This window comes from Phodopus roborovskii, unplaced genomic scaffold, assembly GCF_943737965.1.
Source record: "Phodopus roborovskii unplaced genomic scaffold, PHOROB, whole genome shotgun sequence".
Taxonomy (NCBI): Eukaryota; Metazoa; Chordata; class Mammalia; order Rodentia; family Cricetidae; genus Phodopus; species Phodopus roborovskii.
Genome location: NW_026126480.1, coordinates 20,356,907 through 20,382,767, shown reverse-complemented (window position 1 = coordinate 20,382,767; position 25,861 = coordinate 20,356,907). Strand labels below are relative to the sequence as shown.

At 42.3% G+C, this 25,861-nt stretch overlaps 1 protein-coding gene across 1 annotated transcript; it reads right to left on the bottom strand.

The window, feature by feature from the left end:
* On the bottom strand, positions 1-25,861 carry Ctr9 (CTR9 homolog, Paf1/RNA polymerase II complex component). The gene is made up of 25 exons (XM_051192691.1): positions 25,591-25,861; positions 24,443-24,541; positions 20,897-21,136; positions 20,365-20,482; positions 19,330-19,419; positions 16,126-16,274; positions 14,604-14,711; positions 12,508-12,615; positions 12,166-12,402; positions 11,948-12,037; positions 11,732-11,860; positions 11,451-11,634; positions 10,155-10,243; positions 9,330-9,515; positions 9,162-9,249; positions 8,849-8,997; positions 6,860-6,976; positions 6,598-6,743; positions 5,765-5,836; positions 5,176-5,311; positions 4,934-5,080; positions 4,053-4,210; positions 3,155-3,251; positions 2,785-2,897; positions 1-998 (listed from the first exon to the last, which is right to left on the bottom strand). Exons 1-25 carry the CDS (start codon positions 25,633-25,635, stop codon positions 578-580), a joined length of 3,516 nt encoding a protein of 1,171 aa, XP_051048648.1. The 5' UTR covers positions 25,636-25,861; the 3' UTR covers positions 1-577.

Sequence of the window (25,861 nt, the reverse complement as noted above, 5' to 3'; positions counted from 1 at the left end):
CATGGTTGGTAAAAGGATTTATTAGTGGCTGGGGGAGGTCTTCCCATTGTAACAACAGAAAAGCACTTTCCATACCTTACCCACCCAGTGTTAGCAACTCTGACCTATGGCTGCAGCTTCACACCGTGAACCCCTTCCTTTCAGAGTTCCATACAGGGACATCTCTTCCTCCAGAAATAAAACTTTCATTTCAACTCAAAAGGTAACAAAGGCATATATCCTGGTTTCTGCGACACTTGGTAGAAGTTTGCAACAAAAACCGAACATAGCAGCATGCTGCCTACCAGAGACCAGGCTAGCCTGGGCAAGCCTTGCGGGAATGCTCCAGTCTGCATATCACTGCAGTTTTCACATATGACAGGTAGAGCTGCACCACAATGAAGGAGTCTCACTGCTCCAGTTTCAGACACTGGACTCTAGCACAGGAAATGTCTCTTGGAGTTTAGTAAATGTACAAATAGAAAAAAAATTGCCTTAAAAATTTCACAAATGGCTAACCATCTGAAATGTATTTATCACAGCTTTTTTATATATTATAAAGCTCCCCCCACCCCCACAGAGTCCGGTGAAATAAAACCTAGTCACTATCATCTGATCCATGTTCTGAGCCTCGGTCTGAGGCCTCATTGTTTGAGCCCTCTGGTTCTGATTCATTTCCAGAGCCTTGGCCAGAACCCTCGTTGTCGGACCCCTGCTCCGATTCACGGTCTGACTCTGCACTTGGAGAAGCCGGGCGAGAATCATTTTCTGAACCTCCGGAGGGACTTCTCCCAGACTGCACAGACTCATTGTCTGACTGCTCAGAGCCCGAGCGCCTTCTCTTTCTGGATGGCTGGTCACTGTCGGAATCCTCATCCGACTCCTGTCTTCCTGACCTCGGAGGGCTGCCTGCCTCGCTGCCAGACTTGTTGTGGTTGTCATCCGATTCACTCTCAGAGGAGGCCCGTCTATTGGGCCGTTCATCATCATCGGAATCGCTGTTGCTATTCCTGGGATGGCTGGAGGAGAGAGGTGTGGGTGAGACACTAGGACAGCCAACAGCACTTTCTATTCTGGGTCACGCCTGGTACCTTACACAGGGGCTCCCGGGATACTTGTTTTGTGTGCTGTTCTGGGACTTGTGAAGTCTTCACCTCGGCTTGCTTTTGTTCCCGAATCCCCCCACTGTCAGTTGACATGTGTCAGAGAAAGTGGGGCTGCAGCAGCCAGTGTTGCTGGCCTCTGGGAGTTTCAGTAGGTCAGAACCACACCCTTGACCACTGAGAGGCTGCCTCAGACATGTGCTACTCTGGCATCTTCCACAGCTTTGGTTTCCATGACACATCCCAACAAGACTCAGCCCAGGAAGGGTGAGGGAGGTGAAATGTTACTCTCTTAGAAGAGAAAATATCCCTACAGACTCAAGAGAGGCTTCTTGTGCCTCGCCTGAAAAGAAGGAACCGTAAATGCAGTACCTAGCCCAGGCCACTCTGAGAACAAGAGGAAGGCACTGACATTCACTCTGCAGATCCACTCATGACTGATGGGTCACTTCTCTCAGCCCCCAATACTGACACCTTTCATGATGGGTGGGACAACGTTTTTCTTGATGCAAATGGCACCAATAAACTTGGCCTTGACCGCAGGCTCAGACACTCAGACTTACTCTTAGAAAATTCTGCATCTCTTCCACTGGCCTCAGACCTCTAACTAACAACCTGGGGACACTGTGAGGACAAGGGCAAAGCAGCCCTTTGGAGAAAAGCAATCCGGATTTTTGTCAGCCAGTCTCTCCAGAGCAGGAGGAAGCGCAGGTGCACAGGCAGTTCTTGGCTGCACTGAGACCAGTGTCTCCAGTGCCACAGTAACCCTGACCAGCCACCACTCCCTCTCCTCCTCCTACCACTGTACATAGACAGCCCTTCTCTTGATGAAAACGGGAGCTACCTCCACCAACTCCAGGGTGAGTGTGCTCCCTAGAGCAGTAAATGGAACGAGAGCGGACACACAGTCTACTGGAAAGTAGTTTGGGTCTGTTACTCTCCACTGCATCTAAGGAAGTTCTTTGGGGGAATTCCAGGGCCTGTCTTTACCTCTGTATGCTCTTCACCTGTCAGTCTCTCTGGAGGGACAGAGATGTTGGCTGGATCATGAAACAATAGAGGAATCCAGGAATTCTAGTATAGAAAGCTCTATTCCGGAGTCTGGGGGTAGGCATGTGAGCTCCAGAGGTGAGCACAATCAGGTGTCACTTCACCAAGGCCATGAGCTCAGGGAGAACTCTACAGGCTGTCTAGGATGAATCCACTAAGGAAGGCAGAGGGGTGTCACCTGCCCAGCAGGGGAGGAAGTGTACACTAAATTCCTCATCTCAAGGCCAGGGCCAGGCTACTAGTACTGCTAGTCAGTCAGTGTTGGGCAGCAGAATGACACTTTGCTTAGGAGTGATCATGCCACCTACGAAACATCAGCCAAGTTTCTGAATGAGATGCCTGTTATGGTTTTGTCTAGCTACAAGAGGCCAGGACAGCTAGGCATGGAGTACAAGTTTGAGGCAGGAAGTCACTGAATACAATGCCAGCCTGAAGCTGGCAAGAAGGCAGCATGGCACACTGACCACTCCCAGTCATCTCTTCTCCAGTTTTGTTTTCCCTCGGAGGACAACAAAGACAGAAGAGGATGCAGATGACTGATTAACAGCCACTGTGGCTTCCCACTGATAGAATGCACCCTGGGGAAATTCTTGTCCTTCATCAAATTGGGACTTAGCCACCGTTAGCACTTGGTGGGGGGGGGTATTCTTACCCTTCATCAGCAATTTTCAGTTTATCCTCATCTGAAGAATCGTCACTTGATGATATAATGGCTTTGGATTTTATTTTCCCCTTCATTGAAGGAGGCAGGCGTTCTGGCTTGGGCTAGAGGATGTCAAGCATGGTCCATTAGCTGAGGTTCTCACGTTATTAGGATATTTTATTAAACCAGGTTTATTATAGTAACATATCAACAGCCACTAATGAAAACAAGCATTTGTGCTGGAAGTTGCAGAAGTACACTGCAGCACACTGTCAGCCTTACACACACACACACACACACACACACACACACACACACACACACACAGAGAGAGAGAGAGAGAGAGGGAGGAAGGCAGGAAGAAAGCTCTAGAACTTACAGCCTTCTTCTTCTCTGCTCTTGGTGGACGGCGCTTCTTTGGTTTGGGGCCATTTTCTGTTTCATCATCATCTGACCCTTCTTCTCCCTTTGCAGGTCTTAAACAGTGAACATCAAGAGCTTGTCAGGAGGTTCAGACCTGCCAGGCCTGAGGCTACCATGCTACCACAGCAGAACCTTTCCGTATGAATGCTAACCTCAGCTACTACGGGCTCAAGGGCACAGAGTCTGCCAATCATTGGTTTGCATGACATCTGCTACTAACTTGTCACTGTGACGTTCCCTCCTTATCTCCACTGCAGTCTGTGCTTGATGCAGTGACTGACCGAGAAACACCCTGGGTTTTGGATCTCCAAGATCCTCACTACAGCTACACAAGTGACTGTTACACGATACAAGTGACAATCCGAATGGATTGACAAGAGTTAGTAAAGGCAGGCCAGGGTAAAATGGCCGAGACTCTCGGGTAGTGGGTAGTTAAAGGCACTTTCACAACTATTCATTCACATTCCAGAGAGGAACGAGCTCAGTGATGGCCAGGACTGCACTGGCACAGTTGGTACAGCTGTCACCCAGGCTGCTCACTTCATAGCACATTTATGTCCAAAACACATTACAAGAAAAGGAAACTGGGTGTCATGGTGCACACCAATAATTTCAGTGCTCTGGAGGCAGAGACAAGTAGATTTCTGAGTTCAAGGCTAACTTGAATTCAAAGTCAGTGTGGGGCACAAGACCCTGTTTCAACAAGAAAGACAATGGTGACTGTCAGCTGTTTTCAGGGACAATGTAGAGATACATGCAAATTAAGTGCTTGGATAAAGCAGACAGTCAGTTTGGGAGATTTACAAGACACTTAGACACTTTACAGCCGCTTAGGACATTAATGGGGACACTACCTTCTCCGCCTCTTCTTCTTCCTCTCTCCACCGTCCTCCTCTTCGCCTTCCTGTTCACTGCCACTGCCCTTCCTTCTCTTCTTCTTTTTGGATACAGGGAGGTCATCATCGGTGTCATCATTGACAAACTCGTCAAACTCTCCTCCTTTCTTAGAACGCTAAGATCCAATGAGACCACAGTCAGCCACTTCTAAGAGTGACAGCACTGCTTGGGTGCAGAAAGCTGTACAGTGCCTTTGCAGGTCACTGACGAGTGAAGACCTTTTACTAAGTCACACGGAAGGTGGGCTTAGCTAGGCCCGAATTTCCAGCACTCGTCATGAGAAGTCCCACTGTTTCAAACCTGGCAAATATCAACTACTTGAAAAGACACCACAAGGTAAACACATCTTCAATCAAAAATGCATTTAACCCATTTAGCCCCACAGAATGTAGCAAAGTAGTGGTTGTTGGCCCTCATGATCATGTGACTGACTGGGAGCTGTGAATCTCTGCAGCCACCCAACATCACAAAAGAACTTCATACTAAATACCTCAGTTTGGCAAAAAGACCTAGATTCTAAGTGTAGTTCTACCAAATGCTCATTTTTACACAGTGAGAAGTCAACCCATCAGGAAAGCAGGAACCATCTGGCTTGGTGAGGTCAGCAGTAGAACTGCAGAACACGCATGTGTAAAGACCCATGTTTATCCACAGCACCACGCACACCAAAAAGGCACTGCCCATACCAGAAACTGCAATTCTGTGTTGGAAGACTAACCCTTGGTGGAGGATGTCAAGGCTGAAAACTAAGAACAGAGCTAACTTCACCATGCTCTTCATTTCAGAAAGCCTAAAGGCAGACTCTGAGGTCGCCGCAGACATCAGCACTGGGTCTTACCCGCCCTCCACCTCCTCCTCTTTTCTTCTCCTTTGTTGCTTCCGTTTCTCCAGTGAACATGAGGATATTTTTGGTCTTCTCCACATACTGGGCCCGCTGCTCCAAAAGTTTCTTTTGCTCTTCCTTTTCTCTCAGACGTTTCTCTTCCTAGGAGGGAGTAGAGAGACTTATCAAAATGTTCTTAAAATTAACAAAACAAGTAGATATAGAACTAGCTCCTAAAACACAGCGCGTGCACATACCTGCTCTTTGAGAAGCTTCTGTCTTAAGAGCTCCTTCTCCTGCTCCTGCTTGGCCCGCAGCTCCCTTTCTTCCTCATCCTGCTTGCGTGCCCGGGCCACATGGTACTGGGCCTGGCTCAGTAAGTCGGAGCACTGCCTACCATTTCAGATGCAGAGAAACAGCATCACAGTTAGGACACAGCTTTCTTAAACCCACGTCGATGCCATCAACTGTGCTAAGTTCCCCACTCAGGATTCCTGTCTTGACTCAAGGACATAATGTGAGTAAAGCAGAGAGGTATTTTTCAGCTGGGGGTGGTGGCTCAGGCCTGTACTTCCAGTCCTTGGAGGATCCTGAGTTCTAGCCTGATTGCAGAGCAAGACCCTGCCTCAAAAAGACAACAGAAGGAAAAAGGATTTCCCTTAACCTAAGTACTTACACCCCATCAATCTCCTCAAAGGCTGAAAAGGTGCTGTGGGTGAGGGACTCCCCAAGGAGAGGGAATAAGTGACCCTGAGAAGGCTGGGGACCACCGTGTTATCGCGACGCTCTCCTGATCCACACCAATACAACCACTTCCCCAAAGCCACCTCTGTAAACAGGCATTACCTTGCTTCAGAGGCAGCAAGGGCCAAATCGAATCTCATTTTATCTCCTACTTTACTCAGGTAACTGAAGTATCTAAAAAAAGGAAGGAGAAGACATTTCACTAAATCCATACCATTAATATCCTCTATGTTTAATTAGTAGAAGTCTATCAAGAAAGGCAAGAATATATTTAATACTGTCAGTAAATTAAAAATAACTGTAATAAAGAGGTAGTGAACAATAAATTTACTAAGTAACTGTATAAAGCATGGTGGATGGGGGCTTAGGTCATGATAGCACTTACACTTCACCAGATGAGGCAAGAACAGAGATGAACACAAGCACAGCTGATTTGTCGAGACATAAGACTTTACCACACACTGAATTGCTAAGTCCTATAAGGTTAAACACATTTGAACTGAGCTGAAAAGTCTGATAAGCAGTAAGTGATAAGATCTTAATCCTAGCTTGATGAAATCAACATCCCATAAAGACACACTCTACAAAACATGAAACCAACACAAGTGGAGACTAAACAGTTCACATGTGTAAAATGCTGGCTCATACTGCTGAGAGATTAATGAAAAATCTAGGGCAAGCCTGCAGCAGCTAGCCAGCCAGGTCTAGGGATCAGGCTTCAAGAGCCCAGTGTGGCAGAACTCTGCTTGGAGTTTGGCGCCACCACATGGTAACTGTATGCTTTGGCCTAAACTAACCTGTGCTAGATCTCCAATGATTGCTTTCGGCCAATGCTTATTTTTTGAGGGAAGTCTTTTTTTTTTGTTTATTATATCTTTTGAGACAGTTTCAAGGAAACAAACCATTTAAAAGCCTTTATTCTTCAAAATGTTTACCTGTGGGCCAGCTCCAGCTCTTTCACAGCATTAAGGACTTCCTTCAGATTACTTTTTTCATCTTTCAGGACAGAGGTAGCTAATCTTTGCAAGACCAAGGCCACGTTAAACATCAAAACTGTATCACTGGGTGCCACGTGTCTGGCCTGTAAACAGAAAGCAAAGCAAGTAACTTCTTATGACTGAATGCCCCAAAGGGATTTTAATAAGTAAAACCAGAGAGCAGCTCAGGAGCAGTGGGCAGGCACAGGAGTCCTGTTACCTTCAGCAGAGTTTGCTTGCATTCCTGCAACTTGCCACACTTGAAGAGGGCCCGGGCCAGGTAGAGCACAACTTCAGTGTTCTGGTGCTTATAGAACTTTCTGAGGCAGTTCTCATACTACAAAAGGGAAGTGTTAGTTAGAGACACAGCAGGAGAAGTGTATTTTCATGCTCTCTCAGGACCTTAAAGTAGTTTTATAGCTCTGAAAAGACACTCATCCACTCTGGTTAATTTTAGAGAATAATCAGGAATTGACTTCTGACATTTGCCAGTATATACTTTTACAACATAAAAATCTGACCACAGAAAAACTAGACTCCAAATATTTTTTTTTTCCACTTGAAAATTGGAGCAATACTGAATGGAAAGGTAAAGAGATTTAAGTCTGTCTGTCTGCCTCACCTTTAGCTCAGGAACCCCCTTCTTCTATCTTTAGGACACTATCTAGAACAATTTGCTGACCACCATGACAAGTTACACCCTGGATCCTGTGGGTGACACACTTTAACACTGTCCTCTTAGGATCTGTGGAAATGAGTGGCAATGAACATAGGAAGTTAATTTGTAAATATCAGTTAATTTGTTGGTCAGCCTAACAAATGAATATCTGAGTTAAAGTTTTTTCACCTTTTGCTCTAATATGTGTGACATGTACCTCACATATATGGTGGGAGGTGTGGATATACAGAGGCCAGAAGAGGATGTCAGGTGCTCTGATCTATCACTTGCTGCCTTATCCCCTTGAAATGGGACCTCTCACGGAACCTAGAGCTTGTTCACACACACACATATACACCACCCCTTGTTTTGCTACTCCAATGATCCTCCTATCTCTACCCCTGACAGCACAGAGATTACAAACAGGCATTGCCAGATTTTACACGGGTACTCGGAATTTGAACTTTTAGGTCCTTATGACTATGCAACACTCCTACCCACTGAGTCACATCCCCAGCTCCTAGAGTTAATTTCTACTTAGACATGACATTTTTAACCACAAGCATACATCCTGTTTTAGGTAACTGACAAAGTAATTTCATGGGATATAGGACAGTTTTTCTAGGAATATCTCTAATGACTAATTTGCATTTCTAAAAGGCAGTGCTGCTATTCTGCAGATTGCAATGGTTTATCTCCTAGCACCCATGGTCAGGTGGTTTACAACAGCCTGTAGCTCCAGCTCTAGGAGAGCAAAACCTTCTCTGGTCTCCTCAGGCATCTGTAAGCACATGGCATACTTTCAAACAACACACACACATACACACACACACACACACACACGCACACACACACACACACCTTAAAAAAAAAAGATAAACTACTTAAGCTGGGTGGTTGTGGTGCACATCTTTAATCCTAGCACTCTAGAGGCAGAGGCAGGTAGATCTCTTGAGTTCAAGGCTAGTCTGGTCTACAAAGTGATGCAGGACAGCTAGGGCTACACAGAGAAACCCTGTCTCAAAAAAAACAAAACAAGCAGAGATAAGTCACTTAAACCTAAGACTGTAACCCCAAGTACTTGGGAGGCCTAAGTGGGAGGATACTTAAACACAGGCACTTAAGATCAGCCAGGGCAATACAAAGATTGTTAAACACCACTATCATCATCACCACCACCAACAGCAAAACCAAACCAAAACAAAAAATAAAAGCATTAACAACAAAATCACAACATTTCAAAAACTCTATTCACTTCAGAAACTGAAGGAATAGGAAACCCTGCTGTTTAGTGGATACCTGTGCTTCATGTTAGTGCCCAGTTCTTTTCATACCAGATCCTCACAAAATTCTCTGAGGTTAAGAGACCTCCACTCCATGGAGAGGGTAATGGTCAAAGAGGATATTTTCTGCCTATGGCATGCATTCCTGGAATTGGGAGTCACATCTGCCTGGCTTTGTCATTGCATGGCTACAAACCCTGACAGACAAGGGTTAAGGAAGCACTGGCTCCACATGCCACACAAAGGACTGGAGAGGCAAAGGCGTTACCATCTGAACAGCACTGATGTACTGCTTCTGCTCCACGTAGATGTGTGCTAAGTTCAACCACACATCACTGATATCTGCTGTTGCTTCTCTCACTTGGGCAAACACATCACGAGCTTCACGGAAGTATCCTTTGTGGGCCAAAACTGCTCCTGAAGTTACACAAAGGCTGACATTGAGTATGTCCTTACCTCTGCCAAACACCTTAAAGTCCAATATTAAAACAACTGCACTATAATCAGGACCACCTGGTCTATGGGTACCCCCCCCCAAGCACTAATTTCACCAATCATTATGAACCAAGGCTTCCAGTCACCTATGCCATTGGCAGCATACAGGTTCTTGGCATCATTTCTGAGGACTTGTTTGTAGATGGCCAGGGCACGGTCTTGATGACGTTTTTCCTATAGAAAAGAAGAATTACTGGCAAATTCAACAAGAATACAGACACCAGTCTGCTGAAGGAGACAGAGGATTGGACTACCTTTTCTCGGTCTCGGGTTGGCTGGTGCAAAGTCTGGAGCCACACATTGCCAAGGGCCAGCATAGAGTAAGTGTCACTCTGTGTGGATGGCTGTTTTAATATTCTTTCAAACTTCTTCTGGCCTGGGCCCCATTCTTGTTTTGCCAGATGGAGGTTACCAATCAAAGACCAGGCATCTGGGTGATCCTATGTAAATATAAAGAACTAAGTTTTCCAATCTGGGATCTAAGAAATCAATCATCTTACAATGGCTAATACCTGAAGAGGTTTATAGCTACATTACAAAGATGGTTTTCAGACTTCAAGTTGAGACCCATTAGTGAGTTACAAGATCAGTTTAGTGTCTTATCAGTATACAAATTGCAACAGTATGAAATGAAGTAAAAACAGTGTGTTGCCCAGCAGTAAGAGCAGATAACAACTTGTAAACTTGTCTTTCAGGGCTCTGGCTGTAGTGGGAAGTCTCCTCTTCCCTTCAAGCCACAGTCAGAAGCTTAAATCACCTACGGAATGCTAAGACACTGGCTCTGGAAACTGTTCTTGGCAGGCCACGGGGCTGAGGGCAAGTGAAAGAACGGGGCGCAGACAAGGAAGGGAAGAGTGGGAGGGAAACAGTTGTATATGTTCAAAACAATGATGCTGTTATGACATGACTAATCATACAAACTATTATACTCTTTATTTAATAAAGTCCTTAACAAGTGAAACAAACAAACAAACAAAACCAAAACAAGCCACTAAAAACAGATGCTATGGATATTAGAAACATCACAGCCATTAAATGGACAGACTCATTTTGAAAGGTAAAAGGTGACCACCACCAACCTGATTGATCTGAAGGGCTTCTTTAAACCAATCTGAAGCTTCATAGAAGTTTCCTTTATCTCTGGCCATGGCTCCTAGGCGCAGATAGCCTGAAAGGGCAGATTTAATTCATCTTCACTACCTCATGTCTAAAAGGTCCTAACACTGAAGACTTACTTTTGGGACAGTCATGTTTTGCTAATACTTTCAGTCAGAGAAGAGAAAAGCCTCATATATGAAGACACATGACACATCATTCTAACTAGGCAAAAGGGAAACCACATCACTAGATTAATCTTCCTTTTTCTCTTTTGAGACAGGGAGGGTCTTACTATGTATGTCCCTCTGGCTGCCCTGGCACTCACAGAGATCCACCTGCCTTTGCCTCCGGAGTGCTGGGATTAAAGATGTGTGGGACCTGGCTGGGACCACTATGCACACAAATACTGATGCACTGTCAAGCTACTCTCTGCATGGCTGCTCAGGCACTGACAGTATGGGTATCACATAGTGGGGTGATTCACACCCTGGGCTGGGTGGGGCAGAGCAGCCTAAGATTTCATCACGACATGCAGAATGGTGCACAAGTTGAACTTATGAGCTATTTATGGAATTTTTCACATAGTATTTTGAGAGCAGAGTTGAGTGTAAGCAAATGAAACTACAGAGAGGACACCTTGGAAAAGAAAGAATTGCTAAAAAGCATATAGGTTAATTTAAAACTGTCAACAATTTACAGTGCCTGTTTAAAACTCAAACTAGGACATTTTAGTAATAATTGTTTCAAGAAAAAAAGTCTTACTATCACTCTATGTAAAAATGTTGGTGCAAAGTAAAGAAGGTAACTTACAAATTATACCCATTATAAAAACATGTCAAGGAACTGCAGTTGACTCACTGGGCAGAGGCACAACCTGTCATTGAACATGGCTCAAGTGCCTTTTGCTGATCCTTGTATTTCCCAGTGTAAGTCAATGAAATTGCACCTTCTGTTTTATTCTATTTTTTGAGACAGGGCCTCATACATGGTCCCAGGGGGGCCTCAAACCTGCTAGGTAGAGAGGCTGGCCTTGAATCCCTATGCTTCTGCCTCTGCCTCCTGAGTGTCAGGATTATAGATGAGAACTACCACTCCAGGCTGCATCTTTTTTTTAAGGAAACAAATGCCTTGAAGAAAAGGGAATATCAGACCTCCTTTTAAAAAAAAAAAAAAGAAAATATTATTGGTTCTAACAGACACTTTTTTTTCTAAGTAAGTTTTCTGTTATTATGAGAATTTAGAAATTTTATCATACAAAAGAAGCCTGAAATTCTTACAGTCAACATAGTTAGGATGCTCTCGTAAAATATTTTTGTACAGTTTCTCTGCTTCATGGAATTCACACATGGCCTCGTAGAGCCTAGCTAAATTGTAAGATGTGGTAACTGAGATGGCGTTGTAATAGTGTTCATCATGCTCGGCTTCTGCCTTTGCACGGTCCAGTGATGCCAGGAAGTATTTCTGTGAGAAAGAAAACACAATGTCATTGGATACGGCTGAGCAAAGCGCCCACAGCTTGGTCAAGCATAGAAAAAAGGAAGGTGTCCTTTTTCCTCACCTTTGCTTCACCTAGGTTACCAAGTCTAAAATGTAGGGCCCCAACGTTATTCAGAATCTCAGGAGGGACGTCAGCCTGCACCTTCTCCTGCAGGATGCGGGTGGCTGTTCCATAGGCTGAAAGGGCTCCCTGCATTTTTACAGTGCACAGAGTAAGGTTTACTCACAGATTAAAGAGAAACACATCATTTAGGATATGAAAAGCAGACGTCAATACCTGTATGTCAGTCTGTTCTAAGATCTGGGCCAATTCAATCCAAGCTTCCACATCATCAGGATACTGTTCTGTGACCTTCTTCAAATGGCCCTGAAATAAATGAGATCATTAAAGTAATGCTGTCAAAGTAAAACAAATACAAAGACACATGGCTAGCTACTGTAACCTGCTCATACTGCTCAGAGTCTCCGGCTAGCTAGCTGAGGGTTACAACATACCTTGGCTATGTCTCGTTTCTCCTGATCTTCCGAGGCAGCATAGAGGGAGCCAAGAATTTTCATCGTTTCGTAATTGTTGGGATAAGCTTTCAAAACTTTCTCGAAGCACTGAGATGCATTCTCTTTGTCACCTCGATAAATATACATCTGGCCCAAACCAAAAAATGGTAGTACAAAGGAGGATGAAGCAAACTGTGTGGCTTGATAGTAGTATTGAAAGGCTTGGTCATAATCTTCCTGATAAATGAGAATAAAACAAGGCAGAAAATACAAAAGTGGTCAGAAAACTGAAACCCTGTAATTAAAAGGACTAAACATTTAGAACGGTGTTAACAGTCTTACCTGAACGTGGAATGATCGAGCCAGCTGGTAACAGCTTTCTGCTTGCATAGCCTCCACCTCTGTGTTGTGGAATGCATGGAGAGCCAGGTGCTGCACTTTACTATAATCCTGAATTTGATGACCAGAAAAATCAAGTGAGGGATGTCAGAAGATTACTTGAATAGTGGTTTGTTTTAACTGGTAACATTTCATTTAGCTATAAGATATATTTTTATCTTCTCCCTAAATAGTTAAACTTTAGCATTATAATAGTTATGACCTAATGCTTAATGAATAATCATTATGCTTCCATTAACTGCAAGAAGTAAAACATCAAACAGGATCGATGCAACATTAAATTCTAAGCTATTAACTTGGCCTCAATTTACTCATAAGAAAATGGGCACAGGAGGGAGACAGCTCAGTTGGTAAGAGCTATGCAGTCATGGGGACATGAGTGCAGGTCTATCTCAAAAAATGAGGTGAGAGGGATTAAAGAAATGACTCAGAAGTCAAAAGAACTTGCTGCTCTTGCAGAGGACTCAGCACCCACATGGTGGCTCACAACCTTCTGACTCCAGATCCAGGGGAGTCAATACCCTCTTCTGATGTCCTTGGGCACCAGACACCATGTGGTGCACATACATACATGCAAGGTGTTTGAGGAAGGATACCTGACACTGACTCTTGCCTCTACACAATCGTGCACTCATATGCACGTGTACATGTGCATGCACACCCACTCAGAGGAAGGTGCAGAGGAAGGGAAGGAGGGAAGAAGGGAGAAAGAGAGAGGGAAGGAGAAAGGGAAAAGGAGAGAGGAAGAGAGGGAGGGAAGAAAGGAGAGGGAGAGACAAAGAGGCAGGGAGGAAGGAAGGATGGGTGAATCAGACTACTCACCTCACAGGGTAGATGTGACCATTACAGAAGTGAGTACTGGGAATGTACTTTTAACAATGCTTGGGATTTAGTAAGCACTGAGTACATGAGTAATAACAGGAACAGTATAGTAGCTCACATTAGCAAAGTTGATACAGTTTTATTAACTTTAACCTAAATTGTTACACAGTATTTTAAAGTTTATAGTACAGTTTAGTCCCTGGTTCCAATAAGACAGGTTAAACTTTCCTGTTTATTGTGTAAAAACTTTGTCAATGTTGAGTGAGAGAGATACTTTCTTCAGCAGGATAACCTCTGCTAAACTGCCCTTAATTCTGTAAACAAGCCTTCTCCCAAGTTGCTACAAGACATCCTAATTAGACCCATGGGGGTCATCAAATAAAAGATAAAAAAAATCAGAGGGACTAATTGGAAAGAGGAAGGGATCAGCAGGAGGGGGACGAGAGGGAAATGAAAGTATATGATCAAAGCATATTATATACATATGTGAAAATGTCACAGTGAAACCCACTATGTATGATTAATATATACTAATAAAAACTAAAAAGGAAAAACTTTATCAGCAGTATTTTGCATTTGGTTGTTTTAAGAAATCTAAAATACTGTTGTTTCCACAAAGTTGTTGGAATCAATAGGCAAGATCAACAGGTAAAAATAAAGAGTACTCTACTGATTCTGGTGCCTACACAACTATAGCCAAATTCTATGAAGTAAGTGCTCCTTTATCTGGGCCCAACAAAGCACCTGTTGTAGTCTATACATGCCAAGTCCCGACTTTTCCAAAGGCTAAGGCTCTCTTCAGCCTCTGCCTCTTCTCTTTCTACTACATAGAGATAGTCGGCCTAACATAAGGTTAACAGTTTCTGTACTGTGGGAACCCCTTCACCACTTGATCACTTCCTTATCTCTCTGTGAGCAGAGGTCTTCGCATTCACATTTGCATGTGGTTACATGCCTGTTTCTTTGAGGGCAGAAAGCAGTCTTACTTAACTTACATCTGATCACAGGCTGCACATAGGGCAAAGTGCCAATACATATCAAGTAAGAAGATGAATGAATGCATGCTCATCCCTGGGCAACTAATACAATCTCTAATTTGGGAATAAAACAAAAACAAAATGACATTTTTCAAATTTCTTCCCAAGTCATTAAACAAAGATCACATACTGACTCTATTCAGAAAAGCCAGATTTAAAAATCAAATACATGACTTTTACCTTCTTGAAGAAAAAGTGGTTTGCCAAGTGGTTCAGTACCATAGGGTTGCTGGGGTCAATAGTATAGGCCCTGGAGAGAAGCTGCACACCGTTTTTGATGGAGTCAGCCTGAAAGAAAACAATGCACAAGAGTGGAGGGAAAGCAACGCTCAACTAGTGCTGTCCAATTTTCTTCAGTTTCAAGACACAAGGTCCTATGCCAGTTGAACACCATAGGACAGGTGGCTACTCTTCATCAAGGATGTAAAGTTCCAAAAAAGGAAGTACCAAATATTTACAATTCATATTTCTCTTAATAACTCACACTTACTCTGGGGACAGAGAATGGAAAACATATTTTCAAGACATTTATCCATGAGCATTTTGCCTGTGTGCATGAATAGCTTGTATGTACAGTGACTGTGGAGGCCAGAGGAAGGCATCAGATTCTCTGCAACTATAGTAACAGACAGTTGTGAGCTACAAGGTGGGTGCTGGGAACAGAACTCAGGTCCTCTGCAGGAACACAAGTGTTCTTAAGTGCTGACCCATCTCTCCAGCCCCCTCTTAGGAGTTTATTTTTTAATGTTCATTTATAATCTCAGTATTTGATTTTTTTTGAGTGCATATGGGGTGTGTGCGCTACTTCTTCTTCTTCTTTTTTTTTTAATTCAGCTCTTGCTTGAGGTTGTCAAATTCTCCCTGGGAACAATGTCGGTTTTTGTCATCACTACTGTGGAGATGGTACTGGCATTTAGTGAGTAAAGGCCTGAGAGGCCAGCAAACATTCCATGATAGAGAGGACAGTTACTCACATAAAGAATTATATAGCTCAACTGTCAACAGTGATGACACTGAGAAACACTGGCAACCATTTAAACAATCAAATAAAGAGGCAGGACAGGAACTGTCTTCATGTATCAGCCAGAACTTCTGAGAGAAAGCCCTAGAGGAAGGCCTCTTGTGAGACTACCAACGGGACAAGTAGACACCTGGGGCTGCAGCAGCCATCTTGGGACTATGAAGTGACAGGTACAGGGAAAAGTCACACATCAAGGAGGGGCTGCTGAGTTTGATGACATTGTGGTATCAAATTTGAGACCTTAGACATTTGTTTGGTAAACTCTAAAAATGTTTTAGTCATCTGAGTGTGGGTTTGTTACTTTGTCAGATGCACTGCAGACAGATTTACTGGCTTGCAATCTCTCTCATCTGAAATTGTAAACTTCAGAAAGTTCCAAAGCCATTCTTCAGGTAGGTAGGTAGGTGTGTGTGTGTTTGTGTGTGTGTGTGTGTGTGTGTGTGCGCGCGCACACACATGCTAGTCTTAAAGCAAAATCATGTGACTATGGCTACCTCATATACATATGGCTATATCAAAGAAATGTGTTTGCTTTGGGGATGGTGCCTACAGAACAGGCACTACATTTCCTATCTACACCCTGAAATCTTGATTACTAAAGCATAACTTGTTTTAACAGTCCTAGATAAGGGACATGAGGCCTGACAAACCAGAAGCTAGGGACTATCTTTCTTCCCATACCTCTTTATTGTTGAGTTCTAGAACAGCCAGTCCAACCAGTGCTCCCACACACTTAGAGTTGAGTTCCAGGGCTCTGCTGAATGCTAGACGAGCTTTCTCCAGTTTGTTAAGTTTGACAAAGCAATGGCCCATTCCTAAACGAACTTCAGCTAAAAAAAAAGTAAAATCAAGTCATTAGTCCTGTCAACCTAGGACACATTAAGAGTTCAATTTCTAGTATCTGAAGTCCTTAAGACCTGTTGGCTTAACACAAATTTGGTTTCACTAGTAATTAGACCATATAACTCCAATCTTTCCTCTTATGGGTACCACTCTCACTATACAACAGAATACTTGTAATACTGGCATTTTTCTTATCTTGCAGCACCTTTTGCAGCAAACACCACCATTGACTCCATTTCTATTTAAAAATTATTGCCAGGTGGTGGTGGTGGCGGATCTCTGTGAGTTCAAGGCCAGCCTGGTCTACAAAGCTAGTTCCAGGACAGGCTTGAAAAATTATTATGCACACACATGTCTGCCACACACATTGAACAGATATACACACCGCTGCATGCAAGAATAGAGAATTAAAAACCCAAGCAAGACCTATAGACTGTGTCTGAGTACATATAGCTGCTGTCATTCACTTCTGAGCTCTGTTGATACATCTATGTTATTTCAAGGTCATATCAGAGTACACACGTGTCCCTCCCTAAGGCTACACTCCATCGATCATAGGATCCATTCTCATCTATTTGAAGACTTCAGATAGTACTGCTTGTCATTTTTCCTGCATATTGTTTTTCCTCTCTGGCCCATTCCCAGCCATGTTTGAACATTCTACCATCTTGCAGAAACAATTCTTGCTTCCATTTCCTTTCTGGCTGCCAGCTCACTCCGATTCCTCCTAACAACAGACTCTTTGACTGATAACACTTGCTGCCTCCCTCTGATTCCTTTCTTCCATTTCCTCTTATGCACATCACTCCAATAAAACTGTTTTATCAAGGGTACTAGTGATTTGCACTCTGCTAAATTCAACCATCAATTCTGCCTGTTTCACTGGTCTAACCATAGAATAAGACAGTCTATCACCTTCCCCTTGGGAAATGTTTTACACATTTGGCTTTAAGGACATTACTTAGAGTTTTCTTCTTCTCTCTGGCCACTCCTTAGTTTGCTTTTCTGAGTCCTCCATTTTCCTAACCTCTATACTTGAGAGTAGCTGTTCTCAATTCTTATGGGAGTCTAATGACCCTTTCACAGGGGCCACCCAAAACCACTGGAAAGACGGACATTTACATTACAATTCGTAACAGTAGCAAAGGAAAATAATTTTATGATTGGGGTCACCACAACATGAGGAACTGGATTAAAGGGCCCAGCATTAGGAAGAACCACTGCTTTCAAGTGCCCCACAGTCCTATTTCCTGTCTACACTCACTCACCCGTCCCTCTGTTTTCATGCACTCTACAGGTTTATGCACCATCAATATATTGGTGACTTCCAAGTTAACCTGTTCAGCACAGACTTCTTTAATGACCTATGAAACAAAAGTCTGCCTTCTTGTGCCTCAGGCATTTCAACCTTTCATGCCTAAAACTAGTTTCTCTTGGACTGTTTGCCAAATGTAGTAACATGTAACTCACTTTTTTTTAATATTTATTTATTATATATACAGTGATCTGCTTGCATGTATCCCTGTAGGCCAAAAGAAGGCACCAGATCTCATTACAGATGGTTGTGAGCCACCATGTGGGTGCTGGGAATTAAATTCAGGACCTCTGAAAGAACAGCCTGTACTCTTAACCTCTGAGCTATCTCTCCAGCCCATAGCTTCACTTTTAAAACTGTTTGGTTCTTTCAGCTTCAATCAGCTCTCCTTTCAAAATACTAGAATGTAACCACATATACCACCCACCATTACCACCCTAGCTGTAAGCTTTAATAGTCTGTGACCTGAACACTTGCAAGAGCCTTCTCCCCGTTCACACCACCTGTCTGCTTACTTATCCCACATCCTACTCTAGTCTGCATCTAGTTCAACAGTACTTTTAAATGTAAATCAGATCATACCATTCTTCGCCCAAAATCCACTAAGCTTAAAGTCTCTATCTCAGATGCTCAACATGACAAGCATTGGGTGGCATATTTGATCTCATTTCTTATTACTTTCCATGCATCTCCATTCTGGATACATTGGCCTCCATAGTATTTCTCAAATCTGTCAGCAATTCCTATGGACCTTTACAACTGCTGTGTTCTTTCCCGGCTGATACTCTCCCATCTAGCTGTATGATTCTTGGTCACTCTAGTACTTTATAGCACTGATGCATTTCCCCAGCCACCCTAAATAACTCCCAATGCTTCTCATAGCCTATTTTGCTTCAAGTTCTCAAGTCTCATCAATACCCTTTACAGTACCTATTTTTCTCATTTAATTCACTGGAAGGTGAATTACACGGGAGGGCAGCAACTTTGGTCTTTTGGTTCATTGCTGCATTCTCTGCACAGAACAGTGCCTGGCATATAGTTGACATACAACAAAAATATACTAAATGAAAAATATTTGAGAAGAAAAGTAGCACAGGTCAAAAATAAGATATAATCTGCCATCCAGGTTTTTTGTTAGTTTGTTTTGTTTTTTCAAGACAGTGTTCCTCTGTTTAATAGCCCTAGCTGTCCCAGAACTCACTTTGTAGACCAGGCTGGCCTCAAACTCACAGAGATCTGCTGCCTCTCCACCTCCCAAATGCTGGGATTAAAGGTGTTCGACATCACTGCCCACCCAGGTCTTAAATCAAATAAAACATCAAGAAAAAAAATAATCTTATGCGTGTGGGGAGTGGATGGTAAGGTTGATATGTGCATCTTCCTCGATCCTTCTCTATTATCTATGCAGAGTCTCTCAATGAAAACAGAGCTCACCAATTCTGGTGAGTGTAGCTAGCCAGCTTGCGCCAGCATACCATCTCTGCCTTCTGAGTGCTGGCACTACAGATGGCTACCACACCTGCTTGTCTTTTCCATGGGAGCAGGAGATCCAAATTTAGGATTCAATAAGGAGATCCAGGCCTTATTCTTAGGCAGCAACCCCAATGCCAGAACAAAATAACTTTGATCCTGTCATTTCATTACTCCTAAAGTATCTTTTTGTATTTAATTTTCAACATTTTAAGTTGAACCACAAACAACAGCTTAGAATTAAAATTTTCCCTTACCTGGACATCCTGGGTTAGTACGCAATGCTTTTTTATAGTAAGCAAGAGCTCCTCTATAATCCTTCTTGTTAAATGAAATGCATGCTTTCCCTGTGGTGATTTAAGCAAACAACATTGTTGATTGTTGAACACAAATCTACTGTTTTACACTAATTTATATCTCAGTAAGAAATACTTGAAAATAGTGAATTAACATATTAAAATGTGTTTTCCATAAGTTGCGCATTTAGTTCTAAACGTCTTTATGTAAAATAACAACATAAATAGCTAGTTTGTAGTTATCTATGAAAAGATTATTCGTTGATTCTTTGGAAGCAAACAGTAATTTATTCTATTTTGCTTTTGATTGCTGTGATAAACACCAGGACCAAAACAACTTGGGGAGGAAAAGGCTTTTATTTTAGCTTACAGTTTAGCCTATCATTAAGGGAAGTTGGGCAGGAACTCTAAGAGAAACCTGGAGACAGAAACGAAAGTAGGGTCATGAATGAATGCTCTTACTGGCTTGTTCCTCCTGATTTACTCAACCTGCTGTCTTCTTTTGGTTTTCAAGACAAAGTTTCTCTGTGGCTTTGGAGGCTGTCCTGGAACTTGCTCTTGTAGACAAGAGCTGGTCTCGAACTCACAGAGATCTGCCTGCCTCTGCCTCCCCAGTGCTGGGATTAAAGGCATGTGTCAGCACCAGCCGGCAAGCCTGCTTTCTTTAAACCACCCACAACCATTTACCTAGGAGTGCCACTGCTCCAGTGGGCTAGTCTCTAGTCTATCAATTATCAATCAAGAAATGCCCTACAGCCATAGAGGTTCCTTTTCCCATTTGACTTTACTTTGTGTCAAATTGATAAAAAACTAACCAGACTTTCTATAGATACATAAACACATACACATTAATTTATTATATTTATATATACACACACAATATAACATACATTACAATATATATATAACACACGCATATATTATATAATATATACAAAAGCTTCTGACAAATGCTAACCAACTAGATCCCTAAGGTCCCTGCTGAAGAGCACTCACCAAGAAGGGCTGGAATATTGTTTGGAGACTGGTTAAGTACAAAATGAAACTGTGCATCAGCTTGATCCATTTTGTCACCTTCCAGCAGGCAGAAGCAGGCTCTTCCCAACAAATGGTTCTGTAATATACAGACTTTACTAAGACTAGAGACAATTTACCAAAAGCACAGAAAACAGAAGCACAGCAAGTGGCCAGTGTAGCTGCCAAGAATCTCTAAGCACAATGAGAATCTAACCCTGAAAAGCAAATCTGTGCTGGCAACGACAAAACAAAGGTCACAGTTCTTAAAATCTACTTGAAGTTTACCTGAGAACACTGAGATTATGGACTCAACATATATACTATATACTAATCTGCCTAGATTTAACAGTATAAGGACTAATACAATCCTGATTTTAATAAACCCTTCTGTTTTTACTACATCAACAATTATTTTAGTAAAAATTTCTTTCAAAAGGAAATCTGCTACATACATATTTTGCTCTCATATGATTATTTTGTGCTGTCATAAATTTAAATAAATTTGACTTACCTGATCATACATAATAATTTTATCAGCCATTGTATACAATAAGGTTGCCTGTGTAATAAGGTCCTTCTTATTATCTTTGTTCTTTTCTTTCCGAGCCTGTTGCACATAGTAGGCTGCCAATGTATCCAAGCAAGTCATCTGGTCTTTCTCGTGGTCTCGATAGTCTAAATTGCCATCTATCCGTGCTGCTTCCAGCAACTTTACAAACTCTTCTGTTTTCCCTTGTTTGTAGTACTCCAGCTAAAGGCAAAGGATGAAATTAATATCACTAAACACATGTCCACAACAAAAACTACACAAATGTTTATAGAACCTTTATTTGTAATAGCAAAAAACTGGAAGCCAATTATCAATTAACAAGTGAATCGATAAACCAGCTGTTGTATATCTCTGTGATGAAAAGGACTGAGTCACTGACAGCTTCCACAATATAAATAAGTCTCAATTATGCTCAAAGAAGCCTGTCCATCAAAAGAATACATATTGTGTGATTCCACTTCTTTAAGACTCTAAAATATACTTAATGGGGCTAGAGAGATAGCTCACTGGTTAAGAGCACTGGCTGCTCTCCCAGAGGACCTGGATTTAATTCCCAGCATTTATAGGGCAGTTCACAGCTGTCTGTAACTCCAGTTCCATAGACTCTTAACACCTTACACCAATGCAAATAAAAATAAAATTAAATAAGTTAAAAAAATACTTAACAACGACAATGCAACTAGAGGAGCTGGAGAGATGGCTCATTAGTGTAAGAGCACTGGCTGCTCTTCCAAAGGCTCTGAGTTCAATTTTCAGCAACCACATGGTAGCTCACAACCATCTATAGTGGGATCTGATGCCCTCTTCTGGCATAAAGTTGTACAGGCAGATAGAGCATTCATACACATAAAATAATTCTTTTTCAAAAAATTCAACTAGAGCAGATGAGTGGTGTCTGGAACAGAAGGGCTGGGAAATATAGTGGAAAGAACTCTGGGGCGATGGACACATTCACTGACTTCACAGGTACACAAAGACTCAATACCAAATATTACAGTTCACACATGAATAGTTTATCACAGGCCAACTAGACTTGAATAACGTTATTAACTGGAATCACAAAAGATATTTCTGTTTCTCATCCAGTCATAGTTTAACTCCAGTACTGAGGATTCAGACAAGTGGATCCTGGGAGCTTTTTGGCCAGTCACTCTAATTGAAATGGTGAGTTCTATGTTTGGTGAGAGACCCTGCCTCAAAAATAATGTACTAAGTACACAAAAAATGTTCAATATCTTTAGCCATTGGGAAAGTGTATATGAAAAATACACTGTGAGCTGAGCATGGTGCACAAACCTACAATTCCAGCACTTGGGAGGTGAAGGCTAGAAGACAAGGAGTTCAAGGCCAGCCTCAGCCAAATAGGTTTGAGGCCAACCTGGGCTACATGAGATTCTGTCTCAAGCATCACCCCAAACAACAAACAAAAGATGGAAAGATGGCTGACTAGTGTTTGCTGCTCTTACAGGGGACCTGGGTTTAGTTACCACCAGACTGAATGGCGACTAACAACTGCCCATATCTCCAGTTCTAGGAGGTCCAATACCCTCTTCGGCCTCTGAAGGGATAAGGCATATGTGTGGTTCAAAAGCATGCATGCAGGCAAAGTACTCATATACATAAAATATGAGTAAATCTTTAAAAACAAAATGAAAACTCAAAAAAAAATTATGAAGATTCTATCTCAGCCTAGTTAAAATGGCTATGTTCAATAATAACAATAACAAATGTTGGCAAAAACCATGTGACACACTTACACCACTTCTAGTCTTATATCCAAAGTCAACACATATAAACACTACCTACACATCCACTTTTAAAAATTATTTATTTTTATTACCTACATGTATATTTGTGAGGATACCAGATCCCCTGGGACTGGAGTTACAGACAGTTATCAGCTGCCATATGGGTATTGTCAGTTGAACCCAGTCCTCTGGAAGAGCAGCCAGTGCTCTTAACTGTTGAGCCATCTCTCCAGACCCCTGCATATCCACTCTGAGTGTAGCACTATTCACAATAGCCAAGGTATAGAATCAGTCTAGGTGCCTATCAATAGATAAATGCTAAATACACTATCCATGACAGAGTTTTATCTAGCCATACAGAATTAATCATGTTATATTCAGGAAAACGAATGGAACTAGAGGTCACATATAAAAGGTCCAAGAATTGCATAATTTTGTTTTTTTTTTTTTTGGTTTTTTTTGTTTTTTTTTGTATGTGAAGCTGGAATTGAGAAAAGGAAAAAGAAAACAGAGAGAAGAAAAAAGGATAATCTTAAAGGAGACAGGTTACTAGAAAGGCATTAGGGAGGTAAGAAGGTAGTTAGGAAAGTAGGTATGCCCAACGCACAAAATATGTATATATGCAAATGTTTCAGAAATCCATTTAATATGTATACTGTGCACTAATAAGTATATATTTTTTTAAAATGAATACTTGGAAGATTGAGCAGGAAGACTAGAAGTTCAAGGCCAGCCTAGGCAACTTAATGAGACTCTGTCTCAAAATAAAAGATAAAAACAAGGCTGAGGATATTTAGCTTAGCAGATGAGTGTTTGTTTGCCTAGTGTTTGTAAGGACCTAGATTCAATTCACAGGACACTTGGGCAAGAGATATGTCCAATTCCAAACCTATTTTTTTTTTTTTTTTGACCAAGAAAGTAATACTAGGAACTTCTTTATGAAAACCACTTGTGGCATACCAGTTTAATAATCATGAGTACAAAGCTGGGCAGTGGAGGCACGGGCCTTTGATCACAGCACTTGGGAGGCAGAGGCCAGCCTGGTCTACAGAGGAGTTCCATAGAAACCCTGTCTCTGTTTTTTTTAAAAAAAAAAAAAAAAAAAAAAAAAAAAGTACAGAGCTTATCTTACCATTTCCTATAAAAAGGAAACATAATTCTAGGGAGCAGAGAGTCTCAGACTGGATTTTGATGAACATTTCTATTAACATTCATATTATGGAGGCAGCAACAAATATGACAAAAGATTGTAAGGTTGAGATAAAGTTTTTACTTAGTTTTTTATAGTTTGGAGCCTAATCAATTTCCTAAAACATTTCCAGATGTTTTAGAAGAAAAGTTATGGAAAGCAATGTTTACACAGTCTATCTATACATAAGCTAAGCTTCATTGAATTACCACTAAGCTATTAAAACCTTGATATAGAGAACTATTTACCTTAAATGGCTCTTGCCTTTATCAACAGACATTAATTTACCAGTAAAGTTGTTCTGAAGAAACTGCCCTTATTTGTTTCATAAACAATAATATAACTTTTTTTTCCAAGACAGGCTGGGTAGCCCTCAGTGTTTTCTATAGACCAGGCTGGCCTCAAACTCAGAGACTGATCTGCCTCTGCTTCCCTAATGCCTGCAAAACTGAACTTCATACAGGTGATTTAATCACAAATAAATGATTTGATTTAATCATGTGGGCTATTACTTGAAAACCAAAATCCTATTTTTCCAATCAACAAATCATCTGCTCTATGAATACTGACCGCCAGAGCAATCCATATGTGCAGCTGTGTGTGCTCCTGCTTCAGAATACTGATAACTTCATCTCCCTCTGGTAACTGATCGAAGTCAAGTTCAATGACCTAAAATACAAAAGAAACGTTTTACCTCCTTTCTTAAATTCGAGATTTTTCTTTTCTGCATTTTGAATGCTTATCAATATGTATATGCAAAGGGTGTGTACTCAATTTCAATGGGGTGAACTAATACACGTTCATATTTAGTGAACACAAGGCAAATAGATTATAGTTTGATTTAGTCAAAGCATAGAAAAGCAGACAAATCCTGTTAGTTGTCTTCACATCACTAAAACTACAAAATTCCCAATGAGTTGCATACTCAAAAACAAAATGAAACCTTGCATAACCTATAATCCAATAAAATGCTGATGCCACAGGTCTGAGATCTTGAGAGACCCCAGAGGCCAGGCAAAGTTGAACAGCAGCGTAAACATAAATCATGGAGGTAGCATTTTGTGTCACATACGTGCCCATAATGTGGACACTAAAAATAAGAAAAGTGTTCTGGAATATACTCAAGACTACCGGATTTTAGAAATAAATTCTACCTCGATCAAAAATTAAAGTGTGAAATATTCAGTAAGATTAAAGCAAAGCTGGAACTTTATTCAGAGAAACCTCTCACCACCCATGGCGGAGAGTGGGTCATTGCCACACAGCACACCAGAGAGCCTAAATCTCGGGCCCCTTATCTCGCCGAGGGAGCTGTGTAACAGTGTGCCTTGACAGACTCTTCTTCGAAGGCACTAAAAGCGATCTCTGAGATCCCCGGGGAGGTTAAATAAATAAATAAATAAATAAATAAATAAATAAATAAAAGATTAGGAGTTTGAGCCGCAGGTAGACCCGGGGGGGGGGGCATCAAGCGCCCTCTGCAATGGTGAGGTTTACCGGCGCTCACATCCCTGCGTTCCGGAATTAGGAAGACAGCCGAGCCAAGGACTGTCAACAAGAAGAGGCTGCCGGAGAACTTTCCCGAAGTCCTTGCAACCAGAAAGGCGAGCAGGTGAGGAGCTCGACCGCGGCTCTCCGCTCAGAAATCAAGCGGAGCAAAGTCGACGCTGGGATCGTCCAAGTTCACAGCCCTCCCCCGCTGCACACTCTGCACCCACCTCGTCAGTATCCCGGAGGGGAATCTCGATGGAGCCCCGCGACATGGCGAGCTCGGAAAGCGGGGTCTTCTCACCCCACCGCTCGGCAGCAAGCTGTCCCGGTTTCCAGCCGTGTCGAGGGTACCACACCTCACACCCAGCCGAGCTGCCTGAGCTCCGGCTTCTCCCTCCCTATCCGCCGCTGAAACAACGAGCCTCCGACTGCGACCGGCCACTTCCGGAGGCCCCGCCCCCTGTCCCGGAAGCACTATCAGGAGGGCGTGTCCCACGT

What these genes read in the sequence shown, in the direction of transcription:
- Ctr9 (XM_051192691.1), bottom strand. Translation starts at nt 25,635, where the DNA reads ATGTCGCGGGGCTCCATCGAGATTCCCCTCCGGGATACTGACGAG. An exon ending in ACCACTTTTTCTTCAAGAAG is followed by an intron (nt 12,616 to 14,603) that starts GTAAAAGTCATG and finishes CATCAAATTCAG; the next exon opens with GATTATAGTAAAGTGCAGCA. An exon ending in CTTGCTGCCTCTGAAGCAAG is followed by an intron (nt 5,312 to 5,764) that starts GTAATGCCTGTT and finishes CTGAAATGGTAG; the next exon opens with GCAGTGCTCCGACTTACTGA.